The sequence below is a fragment of the Syngnathus scovelli genome, chromosome 1, assembly GCF_024217435.2.
Source record: "Syngnathus scovelli strain Florida chromosome 1, RoL_Ssco_1.2, whole genome shotgun sequence".
In the NCBI taxonomy this organism is placed as follows: Eukaryota; Metazoa; Chordata; class Actinopteri; order Syngnathiformes; family Syngnathidae; genus Syngnathus; species Syngnathus scovelli.
Genome location: NC_090847.1, coordinates 15,886,782 through 15,908,928, shown reverse-complemented (window position 1 = coordinate 15,908,928; position 22,147 = coordinate 15,886,782). Strand labels below are relative to the sequence as shown.

Genomic DNA, 22,147 nt, shown 5'->3' with positions numbered 1-22,147 from the left:
TCAGCAGCCTTTCATCATATTGATAATCATGCCAGGAGTGACAAACACTTGTTTGGATGAGTTTAAGGACACAAATATAGCAAAAGAGAGTAGTGAAGAAGTTTGTGAAAGAGAAATTTGAAGACAAGCGCCAGCCTGCACCAACCTGTAAGCAATCGTATTTTATGCAAAATGTTATGAGGTACACATAATTATTTTATTTCCCTATTATCAAAAACCATCTTTGACGGTGAAAGTCGCTAAATGTTGCTAATGACAGAGACAACCCTCTGATTTGTGCCCACATTCATCAAAAAGTTGACCGATCCAACATTTGCTACCTTCGCAAGGACGTTCCCCTCGGTGAGGTACACATTTTAGTTAGGCAGTTCCTGAACATGCTTACTATTTGACAGTTGCCATCCACTTTGTCAGAAAGTTCATTAGTTTGGGTTGGTTAGTTACTTAGTCAGCTAGTGAATTGGTTAACGAGCTAGAGAGTAAGCTCGTGAATTAGTTGATACGTTTATGAGTGAGTTAGTAAAACCAACTTAACGGGTGAAGGTTGGCACCCACTTTGTATGTTCATTAGCTGGTGACTTAGTCAGGTAATTACTTTGTAGTAAGTTAGTGAATTTATCTGTAAGATTGCTAGTTAAAAAATTTGGTATCAACAGTCATCGTTCACTCAGTGAGTGAGTGAGTGAGTGAGTGAGTGAGTGAGTGAGTGAGTGAGTGAGTGAGTGAGTGAGTGAGTGAGTGAGTTAGTCAACTCTACAATATATTTCTGTATTTGACAGTTGGCATCCATTTAACGTTCATCATTTATTTTAAGTTGGTTAGTGAGTCAATTTTTTCTTTAGCCACTGAGTCAGTGAATATGTTGGTGAATTAATTGTGAAGCCAACTTTGTGAATGAGTTAATGAAGTTGTTAGTTGCTAAATTGGTGGCTTAGTCAGTCAATGATGTATTTGGTTATTGAGTAAGTTATTGGGTTAATCAGACAGTCAGTGAGTTGGGTTAGGGTTTTTTTTGTAAGTCAGTCAGTTGCTGTGAGACATTTGGCACCTAATGAGTGAGTGATTTAGTTTGTGAGGTAAATAGTCAATGAGCGGATTAATTAATTGTTTTGGTGAGTTAATCAGTTAATGAGTGAATTAGACAGTTATTTACTACGTTCAGTTAGTGAGTCAGATAATTAGTTGGTTACTTACTGAGCAAGTCGGAAATTTAGTCCGTTATTGAATACATCTTGTGTGTGTTGGCACCCATCTGATCAATTACTTTATTGATGATTAATGATCATTATTACATTACATTTCAGCCACTTGGAGGAATGGAGTCGAGCCCAATCACATTGGTGTGTCAGATTTAGGATTGTTTGGCCTTGGTACAGGTGATATTTGCTTACAGAGTCATTCGACACAAAACTGCCCAGAATTCTAGCTGGGTTTTGGGTTAGGAAGAAGGGGAAGAAGCTTACCGTGCGTCTGCATTTTCCATTGAGCAGTTGCAAATGTATCCTTGCTCCTTGGGCACACACACGCGACCATGGGTGCATGGCTGGGAGGTGCATGGGTTGTGTTCTCGCTCGCAGCGCAAGCCATGGAATGTGCCTGCACACCTGCAGTGCAACTCTGTATATGATGAAAACACATGCACACAAACAAAAAATAAGAAGATGATCACGATCTCCCAAGTTTTACCAGCATGGATCTCAACAAGAAAAACAAAACATCATATTTAGCCATTCTACCATGGCACAGCAACCACATGTCGGTCAAACATGAGTAACTTGTAATGTAATACTAAAGAAATACTAGTCGAGTAACTTTGAAGTTACATTGGTAAAGTTTTACGAGGAAAGTTAGTAATTCAACAATATGACCTCTTTTGTAACACTGCTAATATGACATTACACCTTTAAAAATGCTGAGTTAAAAACAACCCAATTTGGGTTAAAAGTTTGACTGACTGCATTTTTTTTTTTGCAAAACCACCCAAAGTTCGGTCAAATTGAGCAGAATTCCTGGGTTGGTCCAAATGTTAACCCAGCAGTTTTTCTAGGATGTAGTAATATAATAGATCTCAATCTAGTAATGTAAAACTACATTAAGTAATGTGATACTTAAGACTACTGTAATATTAGTACACAGTACTAGTGTACTACTTCTTACAGTACAGTCTTCCCTTGTTTATTGTGGGAATATGCTCTAAAAAAATACCAGCAAAGTATTGGAATAAGTGAAATCTGTTAAGTTATTTTTTTCATTTACACAAGTGCACACGCACTCACACACACGCACTCACACACACGCACACACACACACGCAGACACACACACACACACACACACACACACACACACACACACACACAGACACACACACACACACACACACACACACACACATGCACACACACACACACACACACACACAAACCTCCCAGTGTCAAAGTGAAGCATTTCAGGTATGATCTTTATCGGCTCTGTTCTGAATTGCAAAGTGAGATGAGCTGCTATCTTTACTAAGAAGAATCCTCGTGCTCGCCAATTTGTGATAAGCTAAGATGCTAATAAGGGTCAGCATGGGACTCCAGCCTGGAGTCTATTTCTGTGCAGTTTTTGTGTGTTCTTTTTGTATAATGAGATGGACACATTGCTAAATGGCTGGCAGTTGCTCAGCATGAAAGTTAGGACAGAATAGAATATGGATTACAGGTCATTGTTATTCACTCACGTGACTTTCATCGCAGCTTTATACCACAAATGAGGAGAAGAAACTAAGTGCCTATTGATTCTTATGTCGCAAATAAGTGATGACATCACACACAAGAATATTTTGGTTGTTGAACTTTTCCAACATGGCATCAAGTGAGAAGCACTCTAAAGTTGGGCAATATTTCATATGAAAAGATGATGCAAGTGCTCCGTGCAAGACATTCAAACCCTTAATTTTGTCAATACTTGTCATACTTATAATATGCAAAAACGGAACTACAGTAGGCGGCTCTGTGGCGCACTGGTTAGCACGTCCGCCCAGTTAGGAGGGTGCGGGTTCGATTTCACCTCTGGCCCTCCCTGTGTGGAGTTTGCATGTTCTCCCTGTGCCCGCGTGGGTTTTCTCCGGGCACTCTGGTTTCCTCCCACATCCCAAATGCCCAGGCGAACAAAAATGCTATTAATCGGTCACAGCCTCTCAAAAAACTGCGCGTACATGCGCACACACTCACCTCCACTGGTGTCCTCATGGCAGACTCCGCCATTCTGGCATGGGTTGCGGTCGCAGGGTCCCGCAGGAGCGCAGCACTCGTAGACTCCAAACACCCGCCTCCTTCCCGGACCGCTCCATTCCGACGCATCACCCGCTCTAATCGGCTCCCCGTTAAGCTCCAGGTGCTCCAGGCAACCATGGAATTGGTAACCACCAAAGAGCAGGACTCCGCCAGAGCGCATCAGGCGGCATGGCGACGCCAGGCTGGTTGAGGCATGCGCCCAGTGGTCCAAAGTAAGCCTCAAGGACGAGGCGCTCACCTCCAGCAGGACTTGGTGCCAGCGGCCATCGGACAATGCAGGGGAGGCCAGGGCCAGGCGGGAGGGAGGCAGGATGCCACAGCTGAAGGAGAAGTGAAGATGACCACCATTCACCTGAGGATGGAAGATTAAAGTCAGTCGGAGACTTTGAATCTTAGATCTTTACAAAAAAAAAAAAAAAACCTTAGGTTTATCAAAAACCACGTCAAGTCACATGAATTATCTCGAGCCAATTTCAAGATTTTGGGGCTTGCTTTGCTACTCCCTGGGCCTCTCTACACTCACACGGACAATTTCACTGATCTATCTTCTTTTTCCAATCCAGTCATTTATTTAAACTCTTTGTTCCCAAAGTTTTGATCTATCTTCTCTTCAATTATCTGCCCAAAATGACTAGATCCCAGTATAACAAATAATTAAAGTGACGTCATTCTTAGCAACATTATTTATTTATTTATTTATTTATTTATTTTTTACAAATGACATCAAATTACATTTGGTGGACACACGACGCATCGCTCACCGTGGCATATGCAAATTTGGCGAAGGTACAATTCCAATTTTGTCCCTTCCCTCTAGAAATGCACGCGCACTAGAAAAAAGACATTTTTCCCAATTCGCTGTAAGATTCAGGGGGGATTGACTCAACATTGATTAGATAAATTGGTCCATCTTCTGATTGGATTGATTGTTTTTAAAACTCGCTGATCAGTGATTTATAAACCTTGATTTTTAGAAACAATAAACACTATATTGTGTAAACATTAAAGAAGATTCATAATCTTCATTTTTATATTTCAGAAAGTTGAGTTAGTTTTTAAAGAACCTAATGGATATTTTCAAAGTTGACTATAAACATCAAATTTTTAGTTTTATTTAGTTCAGTTTTAGTGTCTTCATTTTTACCCAAACATTTTTATTTTTATGAAATAAAAGATGATTTTGCACTCTAGTTCAATGTTAATAATAATTAAATATTATTAATAATAAGCACGCGAAAAACATAATGACCATAAGGTACATTTTTCACATTTAACTGAACTTTCATTTGTTCTTATTGTCTTATTGTTATTTGGGTGACAGCGTCACTTTTCTTTAGAAAAGCTCAGTGCGTTTATGAATAATTGGCTTATTTTGACTAATCCAGTGCCTTCCTCCCACTATGAACTCAAATGACGCCAACGCAGCATCAAGTCAGAGCGGAATGGTGTTGACCTTGGGATGTTAGCGTCGGCGTGGGGGGAAAACAAACATTGACAAGTCAGGAGTTTGCGTTACCCGTAAATGCAAAAGGAGCTTTTGGCTCCACATCAGTGCGCCTCTTAGCATTTATGCTCACTCAGCGCTTTTTATCGCAGAAGCAGTGAGAGAGAGAGAAAACAAAAGAGGACAAGTGCAGCCCCTGTGATGTTTTATTGATGCTTGTTTGCTCTCGTAATTCCCACAGACAAATCTTCTCCCGCCTTTTATGCGTTGCTTGTATTTACAGGGGGCGTACTGGGCCCCGAATTCAGCCTCAGGATTTAAGCCTAGGATGCACGCCACAGATAGCCCAAAATACTAACCAATGAGTGGTGACAATGACTTTAGTTAGTTTTTATAATTTACATGGCACAAAGAGTGTTATGTGGTACAAACGACTTATAAGTCATTTCATATTTACTGATTAGTAAACTGTACTTATTTTTGTGTTAGCATGCTCCACACATAGACAAAATGGTAAAAGAAACGTACTGGTCCTTCCATTCAGTTTTAAAAATATAAGCCAGTTATCAAAACTTCAGAGGAAGCTATCTTTGTATTAGCCCACGAATATCTTCCGGTATACAAACAATATGGCCATGTGGTCACAAAAAAAGCTGCCATAGTGGCAGTGGTGAATCTGAGAAATGACCAACACTCCTTTAATGTGTATGCAAAAGCACACGTGGAGGTTGGTGGGAAGCCAGTTGGCAGAGCAGGCACAACGGGACTTGATAATGCCGGTACGGCGGCATCCTTATCGTGGCAAACGTGCTGAACAAGTGCTGACGGCAGGACAAGAGGCGGCCTTGCCTTGTAATCTATTTTACATCACTGGGTGTCATCTTTGCTGCCAGATATTTCAAGACGGCTCCCTCAGAGGATTTACAGCATCAGCACCAGTCGACGCGCAGCGCGGTATCAAGCCAACCCGAGCTCCGGAGGGACTGGAAAAGTTCCATGGCTTCGCAACTTCATAAATCAACGATCCCGAGCAACCCTGCACTGTGGGAGCTTCTTGTGGAGTGGGTGTTGAACAACGCTTGTGTGTTATTTATACACATGTACATACACAAACACGCACACAGCTCTTCAGTAATGAAGAACATGTATATATAACAAAATAAAAATAAATGCCTCATCGAATTTGCTTGGTATGTATCGGTAATAAAAAAGGCCAGTGGGGGAGGAGCTCATTGGCATGCATAGCCCCATCTTGACAGTGAACGCCTATTAAGTGGCACAGCAAGGTTCTCAACTACACTTCTGGGAAACCTTTGCTTGTACTAACCGGCGCCACCATGTGGCTCAGAAAACAGAAAGAAATGACAGTCACTCACTGTGTGGACATGGATGAAATGGATTTCAAGTATGCATATTTGCTTGCTGAATAACTTGCAACTACAGAAAATGCACGGATAATACACAGCTCTACCTAGCACATTGTACTTATTTGTTTTTCTTCTGTGTGGGTGATTGGTGGCTGGCAAACCAGCTTAATGTGGGTGCATATCTTGAAAACCCAAAGACACTCATATCCAATGGTCCCTTTAATTTTCCATCTGTCTGAAGATTCAACACAAACCCCCTGAGCATCCCTTAGACCACGGTGAGCAATATGCACATGTTGGCCAAACCAGCACCACATCTGTCCAAAACATGAGATAATACTAAGTTACACGATGTACATAGTAGGTATATGCAAAAGAAAAAAAAATCAAACCGCCTATATATCAAAATAGAGGATATTATATATATATATATATATATATATATATATGTCTACCACAAATGAGTTAGGACTAGTTCAAGGATTAAAGTCTTTGTAGTTTGAATTGGAATAAACTGATTTGAATTGTCCAGAAATTAATGTCAGTAAATGAGAATTTTGTAATAAACATGATAATTGAATTGTGGCATCAATGTTTTCTGTGTTCCAATAGAAAATATGAGGTGACACTTTTCATCAACAAAATGTGAGCGTAAAAATGGTTGAAACTGTAAACTATACTAAATGTTGGATATTAATGATATTTGTGTGAAGGCGATGGCCTTCACACATATGTTATTCTACACCATTCTCTATTATTGTGTGAAGGCGATGGCCTTCACACATATGTTATTCTACACCATTCTCTATTATTATTATTGTGTGAAGGCGATGGCCTTCACACATATGTTATTCTACACCATTCTCTATTATTGTGTGAAGGCGATGGCCTTCACACATATGTTATTCTACACCATTCTCTATTATTATTATTATTATTCTTCTATTTTATTCCCGCCACTTTTTTGTCCCGCTTCTTCTTCCACATAATTCATCCGATTCACTCCGTTCCACTTTTGACGTATTCCAAATATTCACGAGATGAGGGCTTCCATTTTTCTCGTTCCGAAAATTTTCCGATTTCGCAAAATTCGCGAATTTACGACAAATTTTTCCCCATTCATTCTCAATGGCAGATTCGACATTTCACATTTACGTCATTCCCCTTTTAAATTCACCTCATTCAGCACATTCAAACCACATTCGGAATGATTCTCGACATTCCCAAAATTCCCAAATTCAAAAATTTCACGTTTTCACGTTAAAAATTCCGACAAAATTTCACGAAATTTCGTTTTTCACCTCTAATTTCTACATTTTTCGACCGATTGAACCCGTTCCAACTTCCAAGTGTTCATCTTTTGCCTACCTATTCCACAACTTCCCACTTACAAAAAAATTCCAAATTTTCAAATTTGAAATTCAACCAAATTCTTCGTAATTTCGTTTTTCTACTCTAATTTCTACATTTTTCAACCGATTCAACCCATTCCAACTTTCAACTGTTCATCTTTTGCCTGCCTATTCCACAACTTCTCACCTATCAAAAATTCCAAAATTTCAAATTTGAAATTCAACCAAATTCTCCAAAATTTCGTTTTTCTACTCTAACTTCTACGTTTTTCAACCGATTCAACCCATTCCAACTTTCAACTGTTCATCTTTTGCCTACCTATTCCACACCTTCCCACTTACCAAAATTTCCAAATTTTCAATTTTGAAATTCAACCAAATTCTACAAAATTTGGTTTTTCTACTCTAATTTCTACATTTTTCAACCGATTCAACCCATTCCAACTTTATTCACTTTGGTCACCTCATCCTTACCATATTCACCCCCTTCACCCCCACTTCCACTATGCTTACAAAATTCAACCCTTGACCCCCACTTCCAGTGTGGCGGCCATCTTGGATTGACCCTGAAGTGCTCCCAATGAACCTAGAATGAACCGGAAGTGGCCCAAATCAAACCGGAAGTGACCTTAGGTAAACAGGAAGTGACCTCAGGTAAACCGGAAGTGACCCCAAATCAAACCGGAAGTGACCTTTTTAAACCGGAAGTGACCTTTTTAAACCGGAAGTGACCCCAAATAAACCGGAAGTGACCTCAGCTGGACCGGAAGTGCCTCTAATCAGACCGGAAGTGACCCAAATAGACCGGAAGTGACCCAAATCAACCCGGAAGTGAACTTATTTCAACATTAACTGCCATAAATAGCTACATTAGGCGCTAACTTTTGCATTTTTGGTCCGATTGAACCCGTTTCAACATTTTAACCCCAAAAGTGAACCTCCTGAAGCTGTTTTTTTACGTTTTGTTCCAAATTTCAAAATATTTTGGCGCAATTGCTTTTTCTTTTAATTCCCATTCATTCTCTATGGGGATTCAACATTTGCTCTCACTTCTACATTTTTTAATCGATTCAACCCGTTCCAACATTCAACTGTTCATCCTTTGCCTGCCTATTCCACAACTTTCCACTTACCAAAAATTCCAAAAATCAAATTTGAAATTCAACCATATTCTCAAAAATTTAGTATTACACTTCTATTTTCCACATTTCTCAAGAAATTCATTCGGCATCATTCCCCAAGAAGTGATTCAAAGTCTTCGCCTTCACACGCAATTTCTCCAGAAATTGCATTTTCTAGTTATTATATTTTATTCTCCACACTTTTTTGTCCCGCTTCTTCTTCCACATAATTCATCCGATTCACTCCGTTCCACTTTTGACGTATTCCAAATATTCACGAGATGAGCGCTTCCATTTTTCTCGTTCCGAAAATTTTCCGATTTTGCAAAATTCGCAAATTTACGACAAATTTTTCCCCATTCATTCTCAATGGCAGATTCTACATTTCACATTTACGTCATTCCCCTTTTAAATTCACCTCATTCAGCACATTCAAACCACATTCGGAATGATTCTCGACATTCCCAAAATTCCCAAATTAAAAAATTTCACGTTTTCACGTTAAAAATTCCGACAACATTTCACGAAATTTCGTTTTTCACCTCTAGTTTCTACATTTTTCAACCGATTCAACCCATTCCAATTTTCAACTGTTCATCTTTTGCCTGCCTATTCCACAACTTCTCACCTACCAAAAATTCCAAAATTTCAAATTTGAAATTCAACCAAATTCTCAAAAATTTCGTTTTTCTACTCTAACTTCTACGTTTTTCAACCGATTCAACCCATTCCAACTTTCAACTGTTCATCTTTTGCCTACCTATTCCACACCTTCCCACTTACCAAAATTTCCAAATTTTCAATTTTGAAATTCAACCAAATTCTACAAAATTTGGTTTTTCTACTCTAATTTCTACATTTTTCAACCGATTCAACCCATTCCAACTTTATTCACTTTGGTCACCTCATCCTTACCATATTCACCCCCTTCACCCCCACTTCCACTATGCTTACACAATTCAACCCTTGACCCCCACTTCCAGTGTGGCGGCCATCTTGGATTGACCCTGAAGTGCTCCCAATGACCCTAGAATGAACCGGAAGTGCCCCAAATTGAACCGGAAGTGACCTTAGGTAAACAGGAAGTGACCTTAGGTAAACCGGAAGTGACCCCAAATCAAACCGGAAGTGACCTTTTTAAACCGGAAGTGACCTTTTTAAACCGGAAGTGACCCCAAATAAACCGGAAGTGACCTCGGCTAGACCGGAAGTGCCTCTACTCAAACCGGAAGTGACCCAAATAGACCGGAAGTGACCCAAATCACCCCGGAAGTGACCTTATTTCAACATTAACTGCCCTAAATAGCTACATTAGTTGCTAACTTTTGCATTTTTTGTCCGATTGAACCCATTTCAACATTTTAACTCCAAAAGTGAACCTCCTGAAGCTATTTATTTTCGTTTTGTTCCAAATTTCAAAATATTTTGGCGCAATTGCTTTTTCTTTTAATTCCCATTCATTCTCTATGGAGATTCAACATTTGCTCTCACGTCTACATTTTTTAACCGATTCAACCCGTTCCAACATTCAACTGTTCATCTTTTGCCTACCTATTCCACAACCTCCCACTTACCACAAATTCCAAACTTCAAATTTGAAATTCAACCATATTCTTAAAAATTTAGTATTACACTTCTATTTTCCACATTTCTCAAGAAATTCAACTCATTTCAACATCATTCGGCATCATTCCCCAAGAAGTGATTCAAAGTCTTCGCCTTCACACGCAATTTCTCCAGAAATTGCATTTTCTAGTTATTATTATTATTCTTCTATTTTATTCCCGCCACTTTTTTGTCCCGCTTCTTCTTCCACATAATTCATCCGATTCACTCCGTTCCACTTTTGACGTATTCCAAATATTCACGAGATGAGCGCTTCCATTTTTCTCGTTCCGAAAATTTTCCTATTTCGCAAAATTCGCGAATTTACGACAAATTTTTCCCCATTCATTGTCAATGGCAGGTTCGACATTTCACATTTACGTCATTCCCCTTTTAAATTCACCTCATTCAGCACATTCAAACCACATTCGGAATGATTCTCGACATTCCCAAAATTCCCAAATTCAAAAATTTCACGTTTTCACGTTAAAAATTTCGACAAAATTTCACAAAATTCCGTTTTTCACTTCTAATTTCTACATTTTTTGACCGATTCAACCCATTCCAACTTTCAACTGTTCATCTTTTCATTCGGCATCATTCCCCAAGAAGTGATTCAAAGTCTTCGCCTTCACACGCAATTTCTCCAGAAATTGCATTTTCTAGTTGTGTGAAGGCGATGGCCTTCACACATATGTTATTCTACACCATTCTCTATTATTATTATTGTGTGAAGGCGATGGCCTTCACACATATGTTATTCTACACCATTCTCTATTATTATTATTATTATTCTTCTATTTTATTCCCGCCACTTTTTTGTCCCGCTTCTTCTTCCACATAATTCATCCGATTCACTCCGTTCCACTTTTGACGTATTCCAAATATTCACGAGATGAGTGCTTCCATTTTTCTCGTTCCGAAAATTTTCCGATTTCGCAAAATTCGCGAATTTACGACAAATTTTTCCCCATTCATTCTCAATGGCAGATTCGACATTTCACATTTACGTCATTCCCCTTTTAAATTCACCTCATTCAGCACATTCAAACCACATTCGGAATGATTCTCGACATTCCCAAAATTCCCAAATTCAAAAATTTCACGTTTTCTCGTTAAAAATTCCGACAAAATTTCACGAAATTTCGTTTTTCACCTCTAATTTCTACATTTTTCGACCGATTCAACCCGTTCCAACTTCCAACTGTTCATCTTTTGCCTACCTATTCCACAACTTCCCACTTACAAAAAAATTCCAAATTTTCAAATTTGAAATTCAACCAAATTCTTCGTAATTTCGTTTTTCTACTCTAACTTCTACATTTTTCAACCGATTCAACCCATTCCAACTTTCAACTGTTCATCTTTTGCCTGCCTATTCCACAACTTCTCACCTACCAAAAATTCCAAAATTTCAAATTTGAAATTCAACCAAATTCTCCAAAATTTCGTTTTTCTACTCTAACTTCTACGTTTTTCAACCGATTCAACCCATTCCAACTTTCAACTGTTCATCTTTTGCCTACCTATTCCACACCTTCCCACTTACCAAAATTTCCAAATTTTCAATTTTGAAATTCAACCAAATTCTACAAAATTTGGTTTTTCTACTCTAATTTCTACATTTTTCAACCGATTCAACCCATTCCAACTTTATTCACTTTGGTCACCTCATCCTTACCATATTCACCACCTTCACCCCCACTTCCACTATGCTTACAAAATTCAACCCTTGACCCCCACTTCCAGTGTGGCGGCCATCTTGGATTGACCCAGAAGTGCTCCCAATGAACCTAGAATGAACCGGAAGTGCCCCAAATCGAACCGGAAGTGACCTTAGGTAAACAGGAAGTGACCTCAGGTAAACCGGAAGTGACCCCAAATCAAACCGGAAGTGACCTTTTTAAACCGGAAGTGACCTTTTTAAACCGGAAGTGACCCCAAATAAACCGGAAGTGACCTCAGCTGGACCGGAAGTGCCTCTAATCAGACCGGAAGTGACCCACATAGACCGGAAGTGACCCAAATCAACCCGGAAGTGAACTTATTTCAACATTAACTGCCATAAATAGCTACATTAGGCGCTAACTTTTGCATTTTTTGTCCGATTGAACCCGTTTCAACATTTTAACCCCAAAAGTGAACCTCCTGAAGCTGTTTTTTTACGTTTTGTTCCAAATTTCAAAATATTTTGGCGCAATTGCTTTTTCTTTTAATTCCCATTCATTCTCTATGGGGATTCAACATTTGCTCTCACTTCTACATTTTTTAACCGATTCAACCCGTTCCAACATTCAACTGTTCATCCTTTGCCTGCCTATTCCACAACTTTCCACTTACCAAAAATTCCAAAAATCAAATTTGAAATTCAACCATATTCTCAAAAATTTAGTATTACACTTCTATTTTCCACATTTCTCAAGAAATTCAACTCATTTCAACATCATTCGGCATCATTCCCCAAGAAGTGATTCAAAGTCTTCGCCTTCACACGCAATTTCTCCAGAAATTGCATTTTCTAGTTATTATTATTATTCTTCTATTTTATTCTCCACACTTTTTTGTCCCGCTTCTTCTTCCACATAGTTCATCCGATTCACTCCGTTCCACTTTTGATGTATTCCAAATATTCACGAGATGAGCGCTTCCATTTTTCTCGTTCCGAAAATTTTCCGATTTCGCAAAATTCGCGAATTTACGACAAATTTTTCCCCATTCATTCTCAATGGCAGATTCGACATTTCACATTTACGTCATTCCCCTTTTAAATTCACCTCATTCAGCACATTCAAACCACATTCGGAATGATTCTCGACATTCCCAAAATTCCCAAATTCAAAAATTTCACGTTTTCACGTTAAAAATTCCGACAAAATTTCACGAAATTTCGTTTTTCACCTCTAATTTCTACATTTTTCGACCGATTCAACCCGTTCCAACTTCCAACTGTTCATCTTTTGCCTACCTATTCCACAACTTCCCACTTACAAAAAAATTCCAAATTTTCAAATTTGAAATTCAACCAAATTTTTCGTAATTTCGTTTTTCTACTCTAATTTCTACATTTTTCAACCGATTCAACCCATTCCAACTTTCAACTGTTCATCTTTTGCCTGCCTATTCCACAACTTCTCACCTATCAAAAATTCCAAAATTTCAAATTTGAAATTCAACCAAATTCTCCAAAATTTCGTTTTTCTACTCTAACTTCTACGTTTTTCAACCGATTCAACCCATTCCAACTTTCAACTGTTCATCTTTTGCCTACCTATTCCACACCTTCCCACTTACCAAAATTTCCAAATTTTCAATTTTGAAATTCAACCAAATTCTACAAAATTTGGTTTTTCTACTCTAATTTCTACATTTTTCAACCGATTCAACCCATTCCAACTTTATTCACTTTGGTCACCTCATCCTTACCATATTCACCACCTTCACCCCCACTTCCACTATGCTTACAAAATTCAACCCTTGACCCCCACTTCCAGTGTGGCGGCCATCTTGGATTGACCCTGAAGTGCTCCCAATGACCCTAGAATGAACCGGAAGTGCCCCAAATCGAACCGGAAGTGACCTTAGGTAAACAGGAAGTGACCTTAGGTAAACCGGAAGTGACCCCAAATCAAACCGGAAGTGACCTTTTTAAACCGGAAGTGACCTTTTTAAACCGGAAGTGACCCCAAATACACCGGAAGTGACCTCAGCTAGACCGGAAGTGCCTCTAATCAAACCGGAAGTGACCCAAATAGACCGGAAGTGACCCAAATCAACCCGGAAGTGAACTTATTTCAAAATTAACTGCCCTAAATAGCTACATTAGGCGCTAACTTTTGCATTTTTTGTCCGATTGAACCCGTTTCAACATTTTAACCCCAAAAGTGAACCTCCTGAAGCTTTTTTTTTACGTTTTGTTCCAAATTTCAAAATATTTTGGCGCAATTGCTTTTTCTTTTGATTCCCATTCATTCTCTATGGGGATTCAACATTTGCTCTCACTTCTACATTTTTTAACCGATTCAACCCGTTCCAACATTCAACTGTTCATCCTTTGCCTGCCTATTCCACAACTTTCCACTTACCAAAATTCTCTACAATTTCGTTTTTCTACTCTTTTTTCCACATTTTTCAACCGATTCAACCCATTCCAACTTTATTCACTTTGTTTACCTTATGCTTACCATATTCACCTCCTTCACCCACACTTCCAGTGTGGCGGCCATCTTGGATTGACCCTGAAGTGCCCCCAATGAACCCAGAATGTACCGGAAGTGCCCCATATCAAGCCGCAAGTGACCTTAGGTAAACAGGAAGTGACCTTAGGTAAACCGGAAGTGACCCCAAATCAAACCGGAAGTGACCTTTTTAAACCGGAAGTGACCTTTTAAAACCGGAAGTGACCCCAAATAAACCGGAAGTGACCTCAGCTGGACCGGAAGTGCCTCTAATCAAACCGGAAGTGACCCAAATCAAACCGGAAGTGACCTTATTTCAACATTAACTGCCCTAAATAGCTACATTAGTCGCTAACTTTTGCATTTTTTGTCCGATTGAACCCGTTTCAACATTTTAACCCCAAAGGTGAACCTCCTGAAGCTGTTTTTTTTTCGTTTTGTTCCAAATTTTACAATATTTTGGCGCAATTATTTTTTCTTTTAATTCCCATTCATTCTCTATGGGGATTCAATATTTGCTCTAACTTCTACATTTTTTAACCAATTCAACCCGTTCCAACATTTGACTGTTCATCTTTTGCCTACCTATTCCACAACCTCCCACTTACCAAAAATTCCAAACTTCAAATTTGAAATTCAACCAAATTCTCCAAAATTTAGTATTACACTTCTATTTTCCACATTTCTCAAGAAATTCAACTCATTTCAACATCATTCGGCATCATTCCCAAAGAAGTGATTCAAAGTCTTCGCCTTCACACGCAATTTCTCCAGAAATTGCATTTTCTAGTTATTGTGTGAAGGCGATGGCCTTCACACATATGTTATTCTACACCATTCTCTATTATTATTATTATTATTATATTTTATTCTCCACACTTTTTTGTCCCGCTTCTTCTTCCACATAATTCATCCGATTCACTCCGTTCCACTTTTGACGTATTCCAAATATTCACGAGATGAGCGCTTCCATTTTTCTCGTTCCGAAAATTTTCCGATTTCGCAAAATTCGCGAATTTACGACAAATTTTTCCCCATTCATTCTCAATGGCAGATTCTACATTTCACATTTACGTCATTCCCCTTTTAAATTCACCTCATTCAGCACATTCAAACCACATTCGGAATGATTCTCGACATTCCCAAAATTCCCAAATTCAAAAATTTCACGTTTTCACGTTAAAAATTCCGACAAAATTTCACGAAATTTCGTTTTTCACCTCTAGTTTCTACATTTTTCAACCGATTCAACCCATTCCAATTTTCAACTGTTCATCTTTTGCCTGCCTATTCCACAACTTCTCACCTACCAAAAATTCCAAAATTTCAAATTTGAAATTCAACCAAATTCTCCAAAATTTCGTTTTTCTACTCTAACTTCAACGTTTTTCAACCGATTCAACCCATTCCAACTTTCAACTGTTCATCTTTTGCCTACCTATTCCACACCTTCCCACTTACCAAAATTTCCAAATTTTCAATTTTGAAATTCAACCAAATTCTACAAAATTTGGTTTTTCTACTCTAATTTCTACATTTTTCAACCGATTCAACCCATTCCAACTTTATTCACTTTGGTCACCTCATCCTTACCATATTCACCCCCTTCACCCCCACTTCCACTATGCTTACACAATTCAACCCTTGACCCCCACTTCCAGTGTGGCGGCCATCTTGGATTGACCCTGAAGTGCTCCCAATGACCCTAGAATGAACCGGAAGTGCCCCAAATCGAACCGGAAGTAACCTTAGGTAAACAGGAAGTGACCTTAGGTAAACCGGAAGTGACCCCAAATCAAACCGGAAGTGACCTTTTTAAACCGGAAGTGACCTTTTTAAACCGGAAGTGACCCCAAATAAACCGGAAGTGACCTCAGCTAGACCGGAAGTGCCTCTAATCAAACCGGAAGTGACCCAAATAGACCGGAAGTGACCCAAATCAACCCGGAAGTGACCTTATTTCAAAATTAACTGCCCTAAATAGCTACATTAGGCGCTAACTTTTGCATTTTTTGTCCGATTGAACCCATTTCAACATTTTAACCCCAAAAGTGAACCTCCTGAAGCCGTTTTCTTCCTTTTGTTCCAAATTTCAAAAAATTTTGGCGCAATTGCTTTTTCTTTTAATTCCCATTCATTCTCTATGGGGATTCAAGATTTGCTCTAACTTCTACATTTTTTAACCGTTTCAACCTGTTCCAACTTTCAACTGTTCATCTTTTGCCTACCTATTCCACAACCTCCCACTTACCAAAAATCCCAAACTTTCAAATTTGAGATTCAACCAAATTCCCCAAAATTTAGTATTACACTTCTATTTTCCACATTTCTCAAGAAATTCAACTCATTTCAACATCATTCGCCATCATTCCCCAAGAAGTGATTCAAAGTCTTCGCCTTCACACGCAATTTCTCCAGAAATTGCATTTTCTAGTTATTATTATTCTTCTATTTTATTCTCCACACTTTTTTGTCCCGCTTCTTCTTCCACATAGTTCATCCGATTCACTCCGTTCCACTTTTGATGTATTCCAAATATTCACGAGATGAGCGCTTCCATTTTTCTCGTTCCGAAAATTTTCCGATTTCGCAAAATTCGCGAATTTACGACAAATTTTTCCCCATTCATTCTCAATGGCAGATTCGACATTTCACATTTACGTCATTCCCCTTTTAAATTCACCTCATTCAGCACATTCAAACCACATTCGGAATGATTCTCGACATTCCCAAAATTCCCAAATTCAAAAATTTCACGTTTTCACGTTAAAAATTCCGACAAAATTTCACGAAATTTCGTTTTTCACCTCTAATTTCTACATTTTTCGACCGATTCAACCCGTTCCAACTTCCAACTGTTCATCTTTTGCCTACCTATTCCACAACTTCCCACTTACAAAAAAATTCCAAATTTTCAAATTTGAAATTCAACCAAATTTTTCGTAATTTCGTTTTTCTACTCTAATTTCTACATTTTTCAACCGATTCAACCCATTCCAACTTTCAACTGTTCATCTTTTGCCTGCCTATTCCACAACTTCTCACCTATCAAAAATTCCAAAATTTCAAATTTGAAATTCAACCAAATTCTCCAAAATTTCGTTTTTCTACTCTAACTTCTACGTTTTTCAACCGATTCAACCCATTCCAACTTTCAACTGTTCATCTTTTGCCTACCTATTCCACACCTTCCCACTTACCAAAATTTCCAAATTTTCAATTTTGAAATTCAACCAAATTCTACAAAATTTGGTTTTTCTACTCTAATTTCTACATTTTTCAACCGATTCAACCCATTCCAACTTTATTCACTTTGGTCACCTCATCCTTACCATATTCACCCCCTTCACCCCCACTTCCACTATGCTTACAAAATTCAACCCTTGACCCCCACTTCCAGTGTGGCGGCCATCTTGGATTGACCCTGAAGTGCTCCCAATGAACCTAGAATGAACCGGAAGTGGCCCAAATCAAACCGGAAGTGACCTTAGGTAAACAGGAAGTGACCTCAGGTAAACCGGAAGTGACCCCAAATCAAACCGGAAGTGACCTTTTTAAACCGGAAGTGACCTTTTTAAACCGAAAGTGACCCCAAATAAACCGGAAGTGACCTCAGCTGGACCGGAAGTGCCTCTAATCAGACCGGAAGTGACCCAAATGGACCGGAAGTGACCCAAATCAACCCGGAAGTAAACTTATTTCAACATTAACTGCCATAAATAGCTACATTAGGCGCTAACTTTTGCATTTTTTGTCCGATTGAACCCGTTTCAACATTTTAACCCCAAAAGTGAACCTCCTGAAGCTGTTTTTTTACGTTTTGTTCCAAATTTCAAAATATTTTGGCGCAATTGCTTTTTCTTTTAATTCCCATTCATTCTCTATGGGGATTCAACATTTGCTCTCACTTCTACATTTTTTAACCGATTCAACCCGTTCCAACATTCAACTGTTCATCCTTTGCCTGCCTATTCCACAACTTTCCACTTACCAAAAATTCCAAAAATCAAATTTGAAATTCAACCATATTCTCAAAAATTTAGTATTACACTTCTATTTTCCACATTTCTCAAGAAATTCAACTCATTTCAACATCATTCGGCATCATTCCCCAAGAAGTGATTCAAAGTCTTCGCCTTCACACGCAATTTCTCCAGAAATTGCATTTTCTAGTTATTATTATTATTCTTCTATTTTATTCCCGCCACTTTTTTGTCCCGCTTCTTCTTCCACATAGTTCATCCGATTCACTCCGTTCCACTTTTGACGTATTCCAAATATTCACGAGATGAGCGCTTCCATTTTTCTCGTTCCGAAAATTTTCCGATTTCGCAAAATTCGCGAATTTACGACAAATTTTTCCCCATTCATTCTCAATGGCAGATTCTACATTTCACATTTACGTCATTCCCCTTTTAAATTCACCTCATTCAGCACATTCAAACCACATTCGGAATGATTCTCGACATTCCCAAAATTCCCAAATTCAAAAATTTCACGTTTTCACGTTAAAAATTCCGATAAAATTTCACGAAATTTCGTTTTTCACCGCTAATTTCTACATTTTTCGACCGATTCAACCCGTTCCAACTTCCAACTGTTCATCTTTTGCCTACCTTTTCCACAACTTCTTACTTACAAAAAAATTCCAAATTTTCAAATTTGAAATTCAACCAAATTCTTCGTAATTTCGTTTTTCTACTCTAATTTCTACATTTTTCAACCGATTCAACCCATTCCAACTTTCAACTGTTCATCTTTTGCCTGCCTATTCCACAACTTCTAACATACCAAATATTCAAAAATTTCAAATTTGAAATTCAACCAAATTCTACAAAATTTTGTTTTTTACTCTAACTTCTACGTTTTTCAACCGATTCAACCCATTCCAACTTTCAACTGTTCATCTTTTGCCTGCCTATTCCACAATTTCTCACCTACCAAAAACTCCAAATTTTTAAATTTGAAATTCAACCAAATTCTCCAAAATTTCGTTTTTCTACTCTAATTTCTACATTTTTCAACCGATTCTACCCATTCCAACTTTCAACTGTTCATCTTTTGCCTACCAATTCCACAACGTCCCACTTACCAAAAATTCCAAATTTGAAATTCAACCAAATTCTCCAAAATTTCATTTTTCTACTTTAATTTCTACATTGTTCAACCGATTCAACACATTCCAACTTTCAACTGTTCATTTTTTGCCTACCTATTCCACAACTTCCCGTTTACCAAAAATTCCAAATTTGAAATTCAACCAAATTTTTCAAAATTTCGTTTTTCTACTGTAATTTCTACATTTTTCAACCAATTCTACCCATTCCAACTTTCAACTGTTCATCTTTTGCCTACCTATTCCACAACTTCCCACTGATCAAAAATTCCAAAATTGAAATTCAACCAAATTCTCCAAATTTTCGTTTTTCTACTCTAATTTCTACATTTTTCAACTTATTCAACTCATTCCAACTTTCAAATGTTCATCTTTTGCCAACCTATTCCACAACTTCCCATTTGCCAAAAATTCCTAATTTGAAATTCAACCAAATTTCTCTAAATTTCGTTTTTCTACTCTAATTTCTACATTTTTCAACCGATTCTACCCATTCCAACTTTCAACTGTTCATCTTTTTTCTACCTATTCCACAACTTTCCACTTACCAAAAATTCCAAACTTTCAAATTTGAAATTCAACCAAATTCTCCAAAATTTAGTATTACACTTCTATTTTCCACATTTCTCAAGAAATTCAACTCATTTAAACATCATTCGGCATCATTCCCCAAGAAGTGATTCAAAGTCTTCGCCTTCACACGCAATTTCTCCAGAAATTGCATTTTCTAGTACTAATTGCTGTAAAAATGTTGAGATGCTTCACTTGTTAGATAATAATCCTCATGAAGAAGTTTCAGGACTTTGCCCAGTAAATATAAAAAAAAATCACTCAAGATTAGATTATACTTAACGTTAATATTCAGATTTGATGGTTTATATAGCTAATTCAAGATGTCAGATCATTGTAATAAATCAAAAAAGCAGGTCAAGGTGGCCTTTATCACATATCAAAAGTATAAAATTGTGTTATTAAACACAACTATTTTTGTTGTCATTCAACATCGTGTTTGAGGAATTTTATCCGTGACTTTTTTCTTTTTTTTTTTTAAATCTCCTGAGCAAATATGTTTAAATGACATATATTGCATTTGTTATCAGAGACCAAACCCTGCACAGGTGGAATCATATATTAGTAAGGAACATTTACATATATTACTGTGAAGAAGCTGCCTATATGATGCGAGACTAGGTAAAATAATCCAGTGGGCGTCTTTGGTGGAGCGCGTGGTCCGTGTGACAATGATTCCAGGAGGATGGTGCGCATTCCAGTCTGAAAATGCTCCCACACTATCACCATGGAATGTTTGCACACATTTTTCTTCATGCTCTGTAAGCCAGATGGGACAAATAAACGTTTCATTTTTTTTGTATGAGGCGGGTATGGAAATGCAAAATCCCAATAGAGCTCAGGTATGATTCTTCTTGTTTTTTTTTTTTTTTTGTTGAGCTGTATGTGCGCTGAGGGCGTGAAAGCAGTAAGCAATTAGTGGGCAGTGAATTTTAAACAGTTCACCATTACTTATGGGGCCCAGCATGTGAAGAAAGCAACATAATAAAGCACATCATAATAAATCTAACATCAAATCTGACCAGCTCTGTATATTGGGGAGGAGCTAAGTTTAGATCCGTTCTAATGGAAAATCTTTGCTGTGTACAAGTGCTCTTCGTTTGCATTTTTCAAAATGAAACCGTAATGTGAAATGTAAGCTGAAACAAGACAAAAATGTTTGGATCGTAGTTTGTCGTTTACAGTATTTACACTTTAAAACTATGACTAAAATTTAGGTAGTTAAAAATGATAAGGACTCTGTACCGGTCTGTCGTGGTGAAGAAATTTTCCGGTCGATCTACGTTCCTACCGTCACCTAGGGGGACGAGCTATGGGGTCATGATCAAAAGAACAAGATCCCTGATGCAAGTGGCTGAAAATAGTTATTGGCTCTCCCTTAGAGATAGGGTGAGAAGCTTGGTCATCCGGCATCCTGGAAATACATTAATTTTTAATTTTTTCCATCATGTCCAAACAAATAGGTGTGAACCCGAGTCTGTTGTTTTTGTCTTAACCTTTCAAAATACCTTCCCCTCAAAACCCAAGGTGCAAGGCCACAGATGACCATCTTAACAAATTCTCTCTGAAGTCCATTGCGCTCCCTAAGAATCCTTCTTTAAGTGTTTCCAACACCCAGCAGTGAGGCACTGCAGGCTCTGGGATCAGGTGATCTTTTGAAAGATTTTTTTTTCCCGACTCAAGGTGATTGTACATTCTGCCAGGGTGCGTTGAGCCCCCGCGAGGGGCGGCATCACGCGGCACTTCATCTGTTCAAAGAATTATTCATGGCCACTGCGTACAATACAAACCATTACGTGCTCACACATTGTTGTGCGAGCTCGGGAGAGTCTTCTAGTGAGAGATACATTTTTTTTCCCTACTTTTGCCCATTATATGGTCTTCAAAAGTCTTGAGATGCTTTGTATGAGGAATGCCGTCATGTGGCAGGCAAGCAGGGCTTATTCAGGTGCACTGACCAAAAGTAAAGTCACATTCTATAATGTCCCTCAAATGAAACAAAATAATCACTCAAAGTAAAATGAAGTCATCAAACTTCATCGGCATGTTTGTTTTTGAAGGACCCCTGAATAAATGCAAAAATGACCTTAAAATGGCCCAACCAAACAGAATTTGCTGAA

At 38.2% G+C, this 22,147-nt stretch overlaps 1 protein-coding gene across 1 annotated transcript in view; it reads right to left on the bottom strand.

Annotated features, from left to right (window-relative positions):
• Positions 1-22,147, bottom strand: part of fat2 (FAT atypical cadherin 2) — a 92,088-nt gene that overhangs the window by 7,002 nt on the left and 62,939 nt on the right. Inside the window, exons 23-24 of the mRNA XM_049749913.2 lie at positions 3,215-3,629; positions 1,464-1,617 (exon numbers count right to left, since the gene is read on the bottom strand). Coding sequence (XP_049605870.2) covers positions 1,464-1,617; positions 3,215-3,629 — 569 coding nt within the window. The remainder of the gene's footprint in view (positions 1-1,463; positions 1,618-3,214; positions 3,630-22,147) is intronic.